The sequence below is a fragment of the Girardinichthys multiradiatus genome, chromosome 20, assembly GCF_021462225.1.
Source record: "Girardinichthys multiradiatus isolate DD_20200921_A chromosome 20, DD_fGirMul_XY1, whole genome shotgun sequence".
NCBI lineage: Eukaryota > Metazoa > Chordata > Actinopteri > Cyprinodontiformes > Goodeidae > Girardinichthys > Girardinichthys multiradiatus.
The window spans coordinates 5052484-5071200 of NC_061812.1; the positions used below are offsets into that span (position 1 = coordinate 5052484).

The 18717-nt window shown below is 41.7% G+C and overlaps 1 protein-coding gene across 8 annotated transcripts in view; it reads left to right on the forward strand.

Moving 5' to 3' along the window:
- ip6k1 (inositol hexakisphosphate kinase 1) overlaps positions 1-18717 on the forward strand; it is a 32782-nt gene that overhangs the window by 2040 nt on the left and 12025 nt on the right. For all 8 annotated transcript variants that reach the window (XM_047346828.1, XM_047346831.1, XM_047346832.1 and 5 more), the window contains 3 exons: positions 10993-11237; positions 11414-11559; positions 11680-11806. In XM_047346828.1, coding sequence (XP_047202784.1) covers positions 11443-11559; positions 11680-11806 — 244 coding nt within the window. In that variant the 5' untranslated portion in view covers positions 10993-11237; positions 11414-11442. The remainder of the gene's footprint in view (positions 1-10992; positions 11238-11413; positions 11560-11679; positions 11807-18717) is intronic.

An 18717-nucleotide genomic window follows, 5' to 3' on the forward strand; every position in this document is an offset into this window, starting at 1 on the left:
CTTCACTTAATTTTATTGGGTCTCTAATGCCACTCTATTTATCATACCAACTAAGGATGCACAAGATTTTGGCATTAACTATTGGTATCGGCTGATGTGAGTCATTTTTAACATCGGTATCTGTCCCATAGGTAAAACTGGGCCGATGTTTGTTTTCATCTCGGTGCTCTTTGTGTTCCTGGAGAGGGACGGGGTGGCCATGTGGTATTTGTTTGGTCATGTGACAGTGATAGCGGTATAGTGCAGGATTGTGAGTGCTTAACTGAAGCACAGAAGAGATGTCAGCGGTGTGAAACAGTGGGGAAATATATATATATATATTGGTAAATATCGGTTATCGGCCATAACAGCAATATTAATGTTGAGTATCGGCCCAAATTCTCATATCATTGCATTCCTGATATAAACTATGGAAATTGCAGATTAATTAAGCGAATAAGAATTAGACAGAAGTTAACAGACATTATAAGCTTGTTGCTGGTTTGTTGGTGTGCCACAAAGGAAAAATAAAATCCTAAAAATCATAAGAAAAGAAACATTTCTGAATTTTAAAAAATCTGTCTTTGTAGGATTCTGATTTTGGCATAGTTGTGTTCACACGAGTAATAATCGCTGCAGGTGTGTGCTTGCTTTGTGTTATATTGAAAGATAGATCCACCTTGTTGAACAGAGCTTGAACTGGACATCCAAATCAACCACTTGTAAGTCTTGATTGATCATGCCTAAATCCTGCTATTGTTTGTGCTCAGAAGCAACCAATTACGTCTCTTTATTGATTGTTGCACATTGACGAGCACCTCAAAGGCAAAACAGGTTTACTGTTTTCCTGGTGAAAATGTGCAGTCAGTAGTTGTCCCTTTTAAGGATGGATGTTATTTTCTGAAACAGTTTTTGCTTTCCAGCAGAGAATTTTGGAAATAATGACTCAGAATCCCACATGTGTTGTCTCCATATGTTCTGTCACCAGCTACATGTCCTTCTGTTGTTTTAAATACTCTCATGGCTGCCGTCGTTCTTGCAGTATTTTTGGTTTTTGTCTTTTTCTAACATGTTAGTTTAGATGGAGATAGCCTCCTGGCTGGAGTCTGCAGCAGTACGTGTGTCTCTCTGCGTTCTGCCTAGTTTAATCTAAAACATAAAATAATCGTTAGTGGCAGCCATAGTGACCATATCAGTTGGAATAAATCCACATTTTCCTCCCTTTTGTCTCTTTACGATGCTCCCTGATCTCTTGGTGACCTTTAGCATCTTGGGCCATGTCACCTGTGTCAGGTGTTGGGATCTCTTACAGTAACACTTCATTAATAATGTATTTTGGGCATGGCAGTCTTCCAGCTACAGTCAGACTGCTAGCGGAGGACATTAACCAGGGACACCCTTACATGTCCATACACACAACCTCCCAGGACCTTGAGTCTTGAAGGGAAACATGTTTAAGCTAACTGATTGCCTTAATGTCATGTTATTTATTACTTGCTCACAGTCTTTCACTGCTGCCCTATTTCAGTCATTTCCTGTTGATGTACTTACTTATTTGTTCGTGTTTCTTTGGTCTTGTCTGTTGTCTGTTGTATTGGTTCTTTTTGAGAACCTGGCTTGGTTCACACAGTTCAAAACATCCCAGCGAACCCTGGGGCAAACGGCAAATCATTTCTGTCATATGAACCAATGTACAAAATGAATGTGGCTTTCCAAACAGTCCTTCAAATATCAACGTTACTCACGCTGATATTTCGTATGATATGTTTGGAATATATAGTCCAGCAATAATTTCTGTCATGCAGCTGAATGCTAACAACAGGTGAAACTAAATCCTTTGCGTTGATGATCATTTATGTTGTTTCCTGCAGGCAGTTTTCACGTTTATTCAGCTTCAGGAAAAGATTATTACTTATTCATTCTGATTGAGATCATGACAGAGAGAATCGTTTATCTGGGGTCTGGACCGAGCCAGCGGCCCATTTATACCAAAGCCATGAGATCTGATATATGTGATCTGTGATGTGGATTTCTCATTTAAATGAAGGCAGAATAACATGCAGGGGGCTGTGGTTTCTGGCTCAGGTTTGTGCTGTCAAAGGAGGCCACATGATAGGTGTGTGTGTGTGTGTGTGTGTGTCCGTGTGTTTTAGCTGATGTGGTCTGTCTTCTCTCCCAGGCGAAGGTTAACAGGACACATTGTTCTCCTACTTTTTTGTGTATGGATCACTCAGCAGCTGTTGGCTTGTGTCAGGGGACACGACAGCAGCTGTGTTTGTCTTATAGGTGTTGTTTTTTTTGTTGTAGTTTAGGATTTTAAAGACTTGACAGACGCGGGTTTGGGTTGCATGACATTGTTTTTCCTAAACATTGTTTTTCCTAAACTGTTTTCCAAAACCTTTATCATTTGGATTGTGTTGTTTCTCTTTTTGCCACTTTCTTTCTTCCTCCATTTTTCTTTAGATTTTTCTTGGTTCCCATATGTTCTGTTTACAGATGTTTGAATTATCACGGCTTAATTCAGAATCCATCACATTTAAACTGGCGCCGCTGTCTTCTGGAGGAAATATCTTTATCTGTGTTATTCCCGGGGATACTGTCAGCTGTAACAACCTCCAACCCTTATTTGGGGACTTTTAGCCACATTATGTTGCTCTAAAATGGTTCAGCAGGAAAAACTAAGGAGCATGGTTCTCATCATGTCTCAGCATGGTTCTCATCATGTCTCAGCATGGTTCTCATCATGTCTCAGCATGGTTCTCATCATGTCTCAGCATGGTTCTGAGCATAGTTCTCATCATGGTTCTGAGCATAGTTCTCATCATGTCTCAGCATGGTTCTGAGCATAGTTCTCATCATGTCTTAGCATGGTTCTCATCATGTCTCAGCATGGTTCTCATCATGTCTCAGCATGTTTGTCAGCATGGTTCTCATCATGTCTCAGCATAGTTCTCATCATGACTCAGCATGGTTCTCATCATGTCTCAGCATAGTTCTCATCATGTCTTAGCATGGTTCTCATGTCAAAGCATGGTTCTCACCATGGTTCTCATCATGTCTTAGCATGGTTCTCATCATGTCTCAGCATGGTTCTCATCATGTCTCAGCATGGTTCTCATCATGTCTCAGCATGGTTCTCAGCATGGTTCTCATCATGTCTCAGCATGGTTCTGAGCATAGTTCTCATCAAGTCTTAGCATGGTTGTCAGCATGGTTCTCATCATGTCTCAGCATGGTTCTGAGCATAGTTCTCATCATGTCTCAGCATGGTTGTCAGCATGGTTCTCATCATGTCTCAGCATGGTTCTGAGCATAGTTCTCATCATGTCTCAGCATGGTTGTCAGCATGGTTCTCATCATGTCTTAGCATGGTTCTCATCATGTCTTAGCATGGTTCTCATCATGTCTTAGCATGGTTCTCATCATGTCTTAGCATGGTTCTCATCATGTCTCAGCATGCTTCTCATCATGTCTCAGCATGGTTGTCAGCATGGTTCTCATCATGTCTCAGCATAGTTCTCATCATGACTCAGCATGGTTCTCATCATGTCTCAGCATAGTTCTCATCATGTCTTAGCATGGTTCTCATGTCAAAGCATGGTTCTCACCATGGTTCTCATCATGTCTTAGCATGGTTCTCATCATGTCTCAGCATGGTTCTCATCATGTCTCAGCATGGTTCTCATCATGTCTCAGCATGGTTCTCAGCATGGTTCTCATCATGTCTCAGCATGGTTCTGAGCATAGTTCTCATCAAGTCTTAGCATGGTTGTCAGCATGGTTCTCATCATGTCTCAGCATGGTTCTGAGCATAGTTCTCATCATGTCTCAGCATGGTTGTCAGCATGGTTCTCATCATGTCTTAGCATGGTTCTCATCATGTCTTAGCATGGTTCTCATCATGTCTTAGCATGGTTCTCATCATGTCTTAGCATGGTTCTCATCATGTCTCAGCATGCTTCTCATCATGTCTCAGCATGGTTGTCAGCATGTCTCATCATGTCTCAGCATGGTTCTCATCATGTCTCAGCATGGTTCTCATCATGTCTTAGCATGGTTCTCATGTCAAAGCATGGTTCTCATGTCAAAGCATGGTTCTCACCATGGTTCTCAGCATGGTTATCATCATGTCTCAGCATGGTTGTCAGCATGGTTCTCATCATGTCTCAGCATGGTTCTCATCATGTCTCAGCATAGTTCTCATCATGTCTTAGCATGGTTCTCAGCATGGTTCTCATCATGTCTTAGCATGGTTCTCATCATGTCTCAGCAAGGTTCTCATCATGTCTCAGCATGGTTCTCAGCATGGTTCTCATCATGTCTCAGCATGGTTCTGAGCATAGTTCTCATCATGTCTCAGCATGGTTCTCAGCATGGTTCTCAGCATGGTTCTCATCGTGTCTCAGCATGGTTCTCATCGTGTCTCAGCATGGTTCTGAGCATAGTTCTCATCAAGTCTTAGCATAGTTCTCATCATGTCTCAGCATGGTTGTCAGCATGGTTCTTATCATGTCTTAGCATGGTTCTCATCATGTCTTAGCATGGTTCTCATGTCTCAGCATGATTCTCAGCATGGTTCTCATCATGTCTTAGCATGGTTCTCAGCATGGTTCTCATCATGTCTTAGCATGGTTCTCAGTAGTTTGTATGGCCCCCATGTGCATGAATACAACGTCAGGGCATGCTCCTTATGAGATGTTGGATGGTGTCCTGGTGTATCTCCTTCCAGATCCTGACTAGGGCATCACTGATCTAAACATTATGTTCTATCCAGACCCTTTCACGTCTGTCACGTGAGGTCAGAGTGAACCTGTTCTCATCTGTGAATAGGACAGGGCACCAGTGCCGAACCTGGCAGTGAGCACAGGGCCTACTAGAGGACTTCAGGCCCTCAGGCCATGCTCATCAAGTTTGTTTCTAATGGTTTGGTCAGAGACATCCTTGTGGAGTTGGACTGCCTGTGTAACCTCTGTAGGGTCCAGGTATCTCCTTATTCTGCCAGTAGTGACCCTGATCAAATAAAAAACTACTGAAATCAATGAAAAAAATGAATAAAGGAATAAAATGTCTTTGGCCTCCACCTGCAGAACCATTCCTGGTTTTGGGGCGGTCTCGTTGTTGCCTCTTTAGTAAACCTGTTGATAATTTCATCAACACCAAAACAGCTGAAACTGATTAACAACCCCTTTACTACTGAACTGCCTAGCTCCATATTCCAGGAGTTTAACTGACTTGATATTATACTCTTTTTGTGTTTAGCTGTGTATTTGGTGACACATGTTTAATGGAGCATGAAAAGCTTTACAAGATGTTAAGGTGGTGAAGTCATTGATAAACTACAGCTAATTTGTTTCAGTGTCAAAACGGCGGACTCCATCCAGAAGCAACGTTTTCAGTAAAACCTCGTTGTCGAGAGGGACATGATGATTTTTTCCCCAGTAGCTGGATAGACGTCTCGTTATAGCAGTAATTCACACATGAAGCCAATATGTTTAGTGCTGCAAGCGGTTTCTGGAGGGCTGCGAATGTCAAAATTGGGTCCAATAATGGGAAATAGATTTTTCTCACACCTATTTTCACACTTATATTTCATCTTTGTTCGATATGGAGCAGGTCACATTATTGATCTGATCATAAATGCATCTACTTTGAGGGTTTAATTAAAGCCTGTGAAGGTTAAACAAAACAGAACCACAGTAATTTAATAAACAGTGTTGGTTCTACAGACCCGGGTCAAACAGGTCTTTGTCTCACTTTTTAACAGTCTGCATCTCACATCAGATTTAATTTTGTTACAGATTTTTCATTTATTCTAAGCTGAACCAGTTGTTGGCACTGTTGGTTTGCAGCAGCAAGGGCCCGGGCCCTGGGCCAGGGTTTTTCCATGTGGAGTGTGCAGGTTCTGCCTTGTTTATGCAGAGGTTCTCTCCGGGTCCTACGGCCTCCTCCTTCTGTCCAGAAACATGACTGTTCGGATAATTGTACACTCTGAACCGCCAGTTTGTGTGTGTTCATGTTTTGGTTTGTTTTCGGGGTTTTTCCTGTATGACCCTGCAAGGATTAAGCAGACATAGAAAGTGAATAGATTGAATTTTTGGGATAATAAAATGTAGTTTTACATGAAAAGAAGAGGAAACCTCCGTCTGGACACCAGGCATCTCACTCAGGTTTGACCTTCAGGCAGGACAGACATAATTGTCCACAAATCTGCAAATCTGGTAAAGCCTTTGGCGCTATTAATAAACTGAACTGAATAGATTAGGATGTTGTTTCTAATTGTATATGTTTTATTATTCACCTGCGACTGCAGACGTGAATTAGCTTAAAGCTATAATGTGGTTTGGTGCATCAAAGCAGGACATTTATGCACTTTCTCTTATATAACGGAAACAGACTGAGAGTTAAGGGTTAAATCTTTCTACCACACTTTGATTGCCATCACAGTAAATATGTGATAAAAAGCTAAATCCATGTCACCCATCCCTACGTGAACCAACATGTCAAATAAATCATCGGCGTGTGGATCATGAAAGCAGAACCTGATGTATAAACATTGCATCCAAGCAGTGCTTTGCTTTGCTCTAATGTTGATGTGTCTCTTGGCGCTGCTGCTGTGTCTGAAGGAAACTTGCAGTATTATGTGCAGGTAGTTGACCTCTGGCAGATTATAATCTGATCCCCTCAGAAGATTTTAATGCTGGCATAACAGGTGTCTGTGTTGATAAACTCATCCTTATAATCAGATGCCTTTATGACACATCTCTCATATTTCTCCAGTGGGATAAAATCCTCCTAGAACATAAAGAGGACACGTTTAGCCGAATGTGATTTATTAGACTCCAGACAGAAGTCTTTGTTACTTTGTTTCTGTCCTGAGGGATAAAACTGTTTCCTACAGTTTTTCCTGGTTTTTGTCATTTACTGAAAGCTGACGTCAAACCTATCCCGCTTTAGTCCAAAAATGAGTTTAAGGAGGGAAAAAGTTCTTCCCCTGATTCCTGTTGGATGTGCTGTACATCCGAGGACCAGGGAACACCTGCGTCTCCTCACCGAGCCACTTCACTGAGTCAGTCCGACAAAAATAGAAAACGCTCTGCAGCAGTTTCATGACTTCTGTGTAATCTGGATCAAACTGTACAGGTGATGCTTCTTTCATCATGGAGATACTGATAAAAAACACAGTCGTGGCTTCTTATATCGGCTTCAAAAACACACAAACATTCTCCCTTCTTTCTGCAGCAATGACGACCCAATAGTGGAAAAAAGAATTTCATCTGTTTTTTAGTTGTAAAAGATGATAATAATGTAAAAACTGATGATTTTTCCTTAGAGGAGAAATATGCTTCAAATGCACTGCAACCGTTTAAATTCAAAAACACTTGAAAAACTGTTTACTTCCACTCCTAGATATTCCTGGACGTCTCTAATTGACTCTCTCATCGGTGACTTGGTGAAGGACGGGAGGATTCACACACACACACACACACACACACAGATCTGTGGTCAGTCAGTTCGAAATAGCAGCTTAATCAGTCTGTCAGCGTGGTTGAGCTGAAGTGGGTCCGCCGCTTTGTCCCGATGATTGCTGATGATGTAAGATATGCTCACACAAATCCTCTAAGCTGATTGGCTGTCTACTCAGTTTGTTCGACGCACCGATGCACCTGTATTTCAAGATAACGTTATTAAGCTAACAAGGTGATTTTCTTTTGACATGTTAACCCACCGTGGTCCAGTTCAGATTTAATTTGGCTCTACAATGATGCCTTGAAGAATTGGTGCCAAATCTTAGAAACTGATGATAAATGACAGTATTTTATTTGGGTCTGATGTTATGTTCGAAAAGAATAAAAAGAACAATCTGGGTTGAACAACAGCTCGTTACATTTGACTTCATTTACCTGCTCCACAGAAACTGAATCAACATGAGGTCACAGTTTGTGAAAAATGAAGTAAATCCTTGATATTTCCAAAGGAGTGAAGAGGGAAAGTTTTTCCTTCATAACACTTGATTAACTGATGATCTGCAACTGTGGACATCTCTGTCGTTGGTTCAGGGGTTTGTTGGCACAAAGCGAGGATGGAAAGACGAATAGACTGATTCTGGAAAATCAGTTATTGCTTCTCATATATAGGGAAGGGTTTTAAAAGCACATTTCCACAAAGTCCATCATTTTATGCTGAAAAAGGCTGTACAAGAATGGAGGAATAAGTGCTAAATAGTGGCCAGTCTTACCAGGAGTGGACGTCCCAATAAGTTCACCCATATTTTTATTATTTCCACACTGCTTCTAGTGTGAAATGTTGTCCCTAAAAATCCGGATGGGAATCTTTGAATATTTCTTCACCTATAAACAGAAACGTAATGAATATTACAGAAGACGGAGAGATCAGGATTTGATCACATTCAGCTCCTGACGTGTTCAGGTCCAGTTGGATCTTTGAAAGAATCTGGTGTGTGCTGGGTTAACACACCTGAAAGGACATCTCTGGCCAGTGGCGTGTTCACAGTTCTCTGCCTGCTGGACACACACCTGTTGTCTCCATCAACTGACTGGAGACACATAAAGTAAATCCATAAACAACGAGGGCCCAACACAGATAATATATGAGCTCTGGCCGCTGAACCAGGCGGGACATTCTTCCTTTAAACTGTTCTAGCAGCTACATGATCCATCACGTCTTCTTATTTTTCACAGTTGAATCTGTTTATGTAAGGGACGATACGACTTGTGATAAATAAGCGGATAACTGAACAGTGCTTTGGCTTCACAGCAAACATGAACCCCAGATAATTAGACGAACATCCAGCTGCTGGGGAAAAAAATCATTATTTCCATCTCAGCAACAGAGTTTTACTGAAAAAAGTTGCTACTTTCCAACATCTGCTGCTTCTATAATATAACAACTTACCTTTAGTTCCTTAATGACTGGACCACCTCTCTACCTTCTACAGCTTTCTATGCTGCATTAAACAAGTGTTACCAAATATAATAGAGGCACTGAAATAATTAGTGAACATTAATTGCAGCCCAGGGGGTTCTCTGCGATATACAGATCCCGTACAGTCATATTGTGATTGCTCCGATAAATTTGGGATATTTGGCGATATTCGTCCTGGTTTTTTTAAGTTGACAACAGAAACATTTGTGGAGGAGAACATCTAGCTTTTCAACAAAATGAAACAAAAGTGTAGCATTTTAATCATGTTTTTATTGTTTCTTTATTTGTGATTAAGTTTAAATGATTTCTGATGTCCCGACACATTCCTAATAGATTATCACACCGTGGTTCCCTGAAGGACACAGTTGCTGGAATGGCGGCTGTGAAGGAATGGAGGTTTTGTTGATCCCAGAGCAGATGTGACCTGGTGTTTACAGAGTGTTTCTTGAATTGAAATTCATTGCTCATGGGAAAACTGTGTGTGTGTGTGTTCTTGTACTTGTTGCTGAGTGAGAACCATTTTTCGTATTTTTATCGCAAAGTGAGGACATTTTCCTGGTCCTCACTTTTCCAAATTCCGTTCTTGGGACAGAGGTTAGGTTTAGGACTAGGGTATGAATTGAGTTATTGTTAGGGTTAGGTATTAACTGGTTAGGGTTAGGGTTAGGCACTAAAAATCACGGAAAATGAATGGAAGTCAATGAAAGTAACTGAAAAGTCCTCTTAAAGATAGTAAAACACGGACGTGTGTGTGTGTGTGTGTGTGTGTCTGCATCGCAGGCTCATGCTTGGTCATGGTTAGATTGTGACTTAAGATCTGAGGTCTTTTTTCCGCTGCGGTTGTGTTTCTGACCAGTGTGATGAGTTGTGTTTTTGTCAAAGCATTTCTTACCATGATGACATGCTGGACACTCCTATCTATCCACAAGGACCTTTTCCTTAATGCACTGGTGGTTGTGGTGGTTCTGATGGCTTTAACTCCTGGACTCTATGAGCTGGTCAAGTTTTGCCACAACAAACTGGAAAAGTATCTGGTTATGGACTAAAGTATGGTTATGGACCCATTCAATGAATTCAATATTATTGAAAAGTTCATTTATTTCAGTAACTCCATCACTAAGTGAAACACATTATAAAGCCTATTTTCAACCAGACGGATGTTTTCAAGCCTTTATTTCTGTTAATTATGATTATTTTCTGCTTCTAGCCAATGAAAACATGACATTTAAGGTTAGAATATTACATCAAATCAATGAAAACAGCTTTAAAACAGACAGTTGGTTTAATGAAAAGTAAGTTTAATACCATCTTAAAGGTTATTTTCAAATATATATTCTAATTGATTGAATACGACTGCATCCTTTAGGGCTCCATCACATTCAGTCAGAAGTTTCAGGTCAAACTGCAGCATTTGAAAACATGCAGGGTTAAAGTAAAATCACAGTCACTCAAAAACATTCATCCTCCTAGGAGGGTCAGGAAACAATGTAACATAAAACAGTGATTTCAGGATTTCAGTGATCTGATCCTACTCTCAGGTAAAAACCAGAGAAAATGAGTCGCAGACTGAATTGATCAGGCTTTAGTAAGGAGCTGTGTGCAGTCTGTATCTGTTTGATGTGCTAATTCCTGCGTGTCATTCGCAGGTAATGCTATTTTGTCTGAATGTACTAAATGTTTTAAATGTTACCCAGCAACAGACCCACCGAGGTTTATTCTGTTGTTGTTAAATGCTTTCCCTGATTACTGAGCTTTGTCGGCACACATGACAAATCCCAGGAAATGTTTCCCAAGGATCACATTTGTCTTTAATGGCCACATGTGAACTCTCTCTGAAGTCAATATTCTGAATAAGTTGACCTCTGCCTCCAGGCTACAATTTAAAGCTGCATTTTGTGTTCGAGGCTGAAGTGTTTCATTTGAAGACGGTTAATTGGTTCTGCGGCTCCCTACGGAACCATGTTCAGCCTCCTTCTGTTTTTAGGGCACATCATTTTAACTTTTAGGGGACAAAAATGAGTGAATATGAGTCGTTGAAACTCTTCTTTTTGTAATTTGCTCTCCTTGCAGTAAGCTGTGGCTCCAACTAACCGACACCCTGCGTCTTCTGCCGCTCCCCCGTTTCCGTTGCCCCACCCCCCGACCTAATTACATCCCTGTTCGGTCGGTGGTGGATTGGACTCTCATTGGACGCTTTGTTAGGTGGTTATTCGGTCTGGCGCCGCCTCCCCCTGGGGCCGGCGTGCGCTCCCAGCAGCCCGTGGTGCCCTGCGCCCCCCCCTCCCCGTCACTACACCCCAGAGCCCATGTTCAGGGTAAGACCGAGTCCACACTGAGATCTTACAGAACTTTCTTTCTATACGAAGGTTTCATTCTGATTGATCCTACTGTACAAATGAATCTTACCACATTTACTGTATAATGCAAATCCCCATCAACTTTAGATCAGTCTTCATCGTCACTTCTTGGATGAATTGTGTTTTCTATGCAGGAGGAGGTGCGGTGCATCCGCCAGGAGCCATGTGCCTCCCTCAAACCAACAACATGGACAGTAAGCAACAGGGGGCGGGGACAGGGGGAGGGGCTTTACCTAAACCACGAGGTGGAGGCGTTTCTCTGGAGCCCTTCATACACCAGGTGGGTCCAGATTGAACAAAATAAAAAGAATGGACTTGGTGCTGAAGTCCGAATTGTTAATTTCAAAGAAATCCGGGATGCCTGGCAGCTTTTCATGTGTACATCTGTGTGTGTTTGCAGGTGGGGGGTCACAGCAGTATGATGCGCTATGATGACCACACCGTGTGTAAACCTCTGATCAGCAGAGAGCAGCGCTTCTATGAGTCTCTGCCTCCTGAGATGAAGGAGTTCACTCCAGAGTATAAAGGTCAGTCGCAGCTCTCTGATGTCTCAGATCAGAACCTGACTCATGCCATGGGGCTCTCCATGCTGGACAGACTTGGTCCCACAGAACCGCTATAAGACCTGTTACATACAGTACACCCTCAGAATGACCGGACCTCGCTGAACATTGGCAAAACCCAGCAGGTCCAAACAGTAATTTATTTAATGACCAGATGTGACGTCCTTTTTCCACTGCCTGAAGAAATGTTTCACATGGGCAAAAGACACGGTTGGACTCTAGGACCCAGGATTTTCTTGGGTGGCCAGAATCCGTCCCAGGGACCATTTGCAGTTTTGTACTGATTTTTGTGGCGCCTGACTCCAAAGAATGATCCAAATTAGGCCCCACAGCACAGGCAGTTGATGCAGATGGAGACATTTTATTTGAAATTACTGCCGATCAAACGTTAGGCATGGATTATGTTCATGAGTGCAGCTCACATTATTATTATGCATAAATAAGAACAAATGTGATCATCTGGCAAAAATCCACTGACCCAAAGAGGACACAAAAGCCTCTTTTCCACCAAAAGAGGTTCTAGGACCGGTTCAGGTGCCCTTGAACTTTGCTGTTCTGTTAAGAACCGAGGCATGTTTCCACCCCTTTTAGGAACCAAGCATGCATTATCTAAGGTGGGCGCTACACAGCGCGGACGGAAAGCGTAGTAGCACAGTATGTTCTTCGTATTCTCTGGCATACATGTTTCTATCGATTCCAGCTTTGACCCGCTCACGGGTTACGTCACGGTTTGCCCAGAACAACCAGGTATTCTGAGGTGCCTGAGTAGAACCTCAGTTCGTGCTCTTGACTCACTTTTTTACGGTGGAAGCACATGGCACTAGTTCAAAATCATTTTTGAAAGCCAGAATGGACTCGTTGGTGGAGAACATGTAAGACAAGCAACATTAAAAGGTTAAATATCTTCAGTCTCACCATAGTTACGTCTCTCTTCGGCTTAATCAACAGGCAATGCAGTAAAACAATTACTATATTTCATAGAGGAACAGAAATTATTATAAGCGTGAGAAATGGAGACTGTGGCCTTTCAGGCTGTTTGTGGGGCCACTACTATTTAAACATTGATGGAGAGGAGATCGCAGCCAGTAGTTTAAACTTGATTTGCAACATTTTATGCTTGTATTGTAAACATATTTGCACTCTTAAGCAGATCTGCACAGGAAATACTTCAGTATGAAGGCTCCCCGTAACTCTAACATTGCTTGTCCTTTCTCAGTATGGACAGATGCTACAATATTAGGCACTGTAAACTCATTAAACTACTGGATATTTTCACAAAAGACAGCAGAAAGTAATTAATTTTCATGAATTTCGAACGATGCTGGTGACCGAGAAGGGGATCCAGCTCCCTGTGGTCCAGTAATTTGTGCACAGCTCAGAATATTTCCCCATTAAGCAGCTGGAGTGGGAGGATGACGGGTAGAAGGAAGGAAGCATGGATATTCAATGGAAAAGGGGAGATGTAGCAGCTCTGTTCTCCATCAGCCGCCACATGTTTGACCTATCTGACAGTCTGATGTGGTACCAGACCCAAACTAACACTGACAGCCAGTTCAACACATCTACCCAGCACTTGTCCTTTCCAGTATGTTCCTAATAAATAGATCATGGTTGATGGAGCAGGTGTCTTATAGCATTTTTAATAACTTGAAAACTGCTTATTGCTTGTACTCAGGATGTCTTTGATTTAACTGTGTTAAAAAAGCAAAATGAGCAAAACTTCTGCAAGGGGCAAATTATGAGCTTGTTTGTGGCTGGGCTCATTAAAATGAGCAACTTGAGCTGCAATGTTTGAGTTAGGCCGAAATGAAGTGGAAAAATACCAACCTGGCAGCATGTTGTGACAGCCAACCAGGACCAGAAGAGGCCAAACTGTCAGGAACATACGTGGATCAGCAGCTCCACAGCAGACAGAGGAACCCTGACATTAGATGGTTTCCCTGGCTGTGGAAACCACCATCACCCTTTTATTAGAATTACTCACCTTTTTAAGAGATATCTGAACAGTTTGAATGGGACTTGGTTGTCTCTCGGCTTCTCAGTAACTGATGATAGCTCCAGCTTTATTTGCAGTTTAAACAAATAAACACTGGGAGGCAGCTCTGGAAAACCAGACATGAAGTGTAAATAATCTGCAGAGCACCACTGCATCCACGCAGGTGTTTTCAGGAACAGTCCCTGAGATCCAGCTCCTCCTGTAAAGATGAAGAGGACGTGAACGTTTGGTTCTGGCTGTTCATTTTGCCCCTGTTGTGTTTGGAAAAATGACACCATAATCATCTGTAAGAATGCGTGCAGTTAGGTAAGGCTGTGGCATTACGAGCACGGGAAGTGGAAACACCTGGGAGTGTCAGAAAGCTCTACAAGGAAAATAAACGCGGAGCACGGACATGTTGGCACCGCTGGAGCACTTTCTGTTTCATGTGAAGGTTTTAAGTGGCAGGTCGCTCTTGTTTTAGAGGAATAACCTTTGGTCTGCTGTTAATGCAGTGATCTTCAAACGTTTTAGTAGGGATGGGTATTATTGCTATAAACTCCAGTTAATGACTTCTGATTGTTACTTGTACTTTTTTCTCCACTGTTGGTTCCATCACTAAATATCAATAATTAGATTCGATTCAGGCACTGTGTGTAATTTAGTGATAAAAATCACTAAATTACACACATGGAATGTATTTTTTTTATTGTCAGTTTTATCATTGTCACAAAATATTGTGATAAAATTTTAAATCCACGTCGCCCATCCCAACGTTTTAGTTCAGGCTGCAAAGACAAACAATAATATTGTGAATATTATTCATATGAATGCTCAGTATTTTTAATTATGTTCTCTGTGTCATTTTGTCCTTTTTTCTAAATTCAGAAGCAATAAAGTAGAAACTGCACTTTATTGAAACCATGAAGAGAACTATCTGTCAGCCTTTAGAAACTAAAACATACAAGTAAAACTAAATGTTTAATCAATATATTAATCCATAAAACTCAACATTTTATAATCTTATATTTATTGTTAACAAAATTAATACTGAACTTGTATTATTTTACCTTTTGTTTTTTTACCTTATTCTTCCCCTGATACTGAGTCTCATCAAGACCTACAGAATTTGTTCTGTATTACATTATATCAGTTTGTTTAAACCAGGTCTGTCTAGAAAATAAAAAAATAAATAATAATTAAAGCAGGGTTGGGAGACCCTGCATCACTACTCCAAGCCACCATTTTGAATATGCAATATTTTTCCCCCTTTTGGTTTGTCAATAATTAAAGTTGATTGTTCCATCAGCCTTTATTTATTCAAAAGAAGTAAAACAAAACTTGATATATTTTATAAAGCATAACAGTTAATACAGTTCATTTGTACAGATATATTCTGAGTCTCACTGTATACGCAAGGGTTATGTTCTGTGTAAGGAACATGGTTCTATGAAAGGAACAGAGTTCTATGAAAGGAACAGGGTTCTGTGAAAGGAACATGGTTCTGTGAAAGGAACAGGGTTCTGTGAAAGGAACAGGGTTCTGTGAAAGGAACATGGTTCTATGAAAGGAACAGAGTTCTATGAAAGGAACAGGGTTCTGTGAAAGGAACATGGTTCTGTGAAAGGAACAGGGTTCTGTGAAAGGAACATGGTTCTATGAAAGGAACAGAGTTCTATGAAAGGAACATGGTTCTGTGAAAGGAACATGGTTCTGTGAAAGGAACAGGGTTCTGTGAAAGGAACAGGGTTCTGTGAAAGGAACATGGTTCTGTGAAAGGAACATGGTTCTATGAAAGGAACAGGGTTCTGTGAAAGGAACAGGGTTCTGTGAAAGGAACATGGTTCTGTGAAAGGAACATGGTTCTGTGAAAGGAACAGAGTTCTATGAAAGGAACAGAGTTCTGTGAAAGGAACAGGGTTCTGTGAAAGGAACAGGGTTCTGTGAAAGGAACATGGTTCTATGAAAGGAACAGGGTTCTGTGAAAGGAACATGGTTCTGTGAAAGGAACATGGTTCTATGAAAGGAACAGGGTTCTGTGAAAGGAACATGGTTCTGTGAAAGGAACGGGGTTCTGTGTAAGGAACGGGGTTCTGTGAAAGGAACGGGGTTCTGTGAAAGGAACGGGGTTCTGTGTAAAGGAACGGGGTTCTGTGTAAAGGAACGGGGTTCTGTGTAAAGGAACGGGGTTCTGTGTAAAGGAACGGGGTTCTGTGTAAGGAACGGGGTTCTGTGAAAGGAACAGGGTTCTGTGAAAGGAACATGGTTCTGTGAAAGGAACATGGTTCTGTGAAAGGAACATGGTTCTATGAAAGGAACAGGGTTCTATGAAAGGAACAGGGTTCTGTGAAAGGAACAGGGTTCTGTGAAAGGAACATGGTTCTATGAAAGGAACAGGGTTCTGTGAAAGGAACAGGGTTCTGTGAAAGGAACAGGGTTCTGTGAAAGGAACAGGGTTCTGTGAAAGGAACATGGTTCTATGAAAGGAACAGGGTTCTGTGAAAGGAACAGGGTTCTGTGTAAGGAACATGGTTCTATGAAAGGAACAGAGTTCTATGAAAGGAACAGGGTTCTGTGAAAGGAACATGGTTCTGTGAAAGGAACAGGGTTCTGTGAAAGGAACAGGGTTCTGTGAAAGGAACATGGTTCTATGAAAGGAACAGAGTTCTATGAAAGGAACAGGGTTCTGTGAAAGGAACATGGTTCTGTGAAAGGAACAGGGTTCTGTGAAAGGAACATGGTTCTATGAAAGGAACAGAGTTCTATGAAAGGAACATGGTTCTGTGAAAGGAACATGGTTCTGTGAAAGGAACAGGGTTCTGTGAAAGGAACATGGTTCTGTGAAAGGAACATGGTTCTGTGAAAGGAACATGGTTCTGTGAAAGGAACAGGGTTCTGTGAAAGGAACATGGTTCTGTGAAAGGAACATGGTTCTGTGAAAGGAACAGAGTTCTATGAAAGGAACAGAGTTCTATGAAAGGAACATGGTTCTGTGAAAGGAACATGGTTCTGTGAAAGGAACATGGTTCTATGAAAGGAACATGGTTCTATGAAAGGAACAGGGTTCTGTGAAAGGAACATGGTTCTGTGAAAGGAACATGGTTCTGTGAAAGGAACAGAGTTCTATGAAAGGAACAGGGTTCTGTGAAAGGAACATGGTTCTATGAAAGGAACATGGTTCTGTGAAAGGAACAGAGTTCTATGAAAGGAACAGAGTTCTATGAAAGGAACATGGTTCTGTGAAAGGAACAGGGTTCTGTGAAAGGAACATGGTTCTGTGAAAGGAACATGGTTCTATGAAAGGAACATGGTTCTGTGAAAGGAACATGGTTCTGTGAAAGGAACATGGTTCTGTGAAAGGAACATGGTTCTGTGAAAGGAACAGAGTTCTATGAAAGGAACAGGGTTCTGTGAAAGGAACATGGTTCTATGAAAGGAACAGGGTTCTGTGAAAGGAACATGGTTCTGTGAAAGGAACAGAGTTCTATGAAAGGAACAGAGTTCTATGAAAGGAACATGGTTCTGTGAAAGGAACAGGGTTCTGTGAAAGGAACATGGTTCTGTGAAAGGAACATGGTTCTGTGAAAGGAACATGGTTCTGTGAAAGGAACAGGGTTCTGTGAAAGGAACAGGGTTCTGTGAAAGGAACATGGTTCTATGAAAGGAACAGGGTTCTGTGAAAGGAACATGGTTCTGTGAAAGGAACAGAGTTCTATGAAAGGAACAGAGTTCTATGAAAGGAACATGGTTCTGTGAAAGGAACAGGGTTCTGTGAAAGGAACATGGTTCTGTGAAAGGAACATGGTTCTGTGAAAGGAACATGGTTCTATGAAAGGAACATGGTTCTGTGAAAGGAACATGGTTCTGTGAAAGGAACATGGTTCTGTGAAAGGAACAGAGTTCTATGAAAGGAACAGGGTTCTGTGAAAGGAACATGGTTCTATGAAAGGAACAGGGTTCTGTGAAAGGAACATGGTTCTGTGAAAGGAACATGGTTCTGTGAAAGGAACAGAGTTCTATGAAAGGAACAGAGTTCTATGAAAGGAACATGGTTCTGTGAAAGGAACAGGGTTCTGTGAAAGGAACATGGTTCTGTGAAAGGAACATGGTTCTGTGAAAGGAACAGGGTTCTGTGAAAGGAACAGGGTTCTGTGAAAGGAACAGGGTTCTGTGAAAGGAACATGGTTCTATGAAAGGAACAGGGTTCTGTGAAAGGAACATGGTTCTGTGAAAGGAACATGGTTCTATGAAAGGAACAGGGTTCTGTGAAAGGAACATGGTTCTGTGAAAGGAACGGGGTTCTGTGTAAGGAACATGGTTCTGTGAAAGGAACGGGGTTCTGTGTAAAGGAACGGGGTTCTGTGTAAAGGAACGGGGTTCTGTGTAAAGGAACGGGGTTCTGTGAAAGGAACAGGGTTCTGTGAAAGGAACATGGTTCTGTGAAAGGAACATGGTTCTGTGAAAGGAACATGGTTCTGTGAAAGGAACATGGTTCTGTGAAAGGAACAGGGTTCTGTGAAAGGAACAGGGTTCTGTGAAAGGAACAGGGTTCTGTGAAAGGAACAGGGTTCTATGAAAGGAACAGGGTTCTGTGAAAGGAACAGGGTTCTGTGAAAGGAACATGGTTCTGTGAAAGGAACAGGGTTCTGTGAAAGGAACAGGGTTCTGTGAAAGGAACATGGTTCTATGAAAGGAACAGGGTTCTGTGAAAGGAACAGGGTTCTGTGAAAGGAACAGGGTTCTGTGAAAGGAACATGGTTCTGTGAAAGGAACGGGGTTCTGTGTAAGGAACGGGGTTCTGTGAAAGGAACGGGGTTCTGTGTAAAGGAACGGGGTTCTGTGTAAAGGAACGGGGTTCTGTGTAAAGGAACGGGGTTCTGTGTAAAGGAACAGGGTTCTA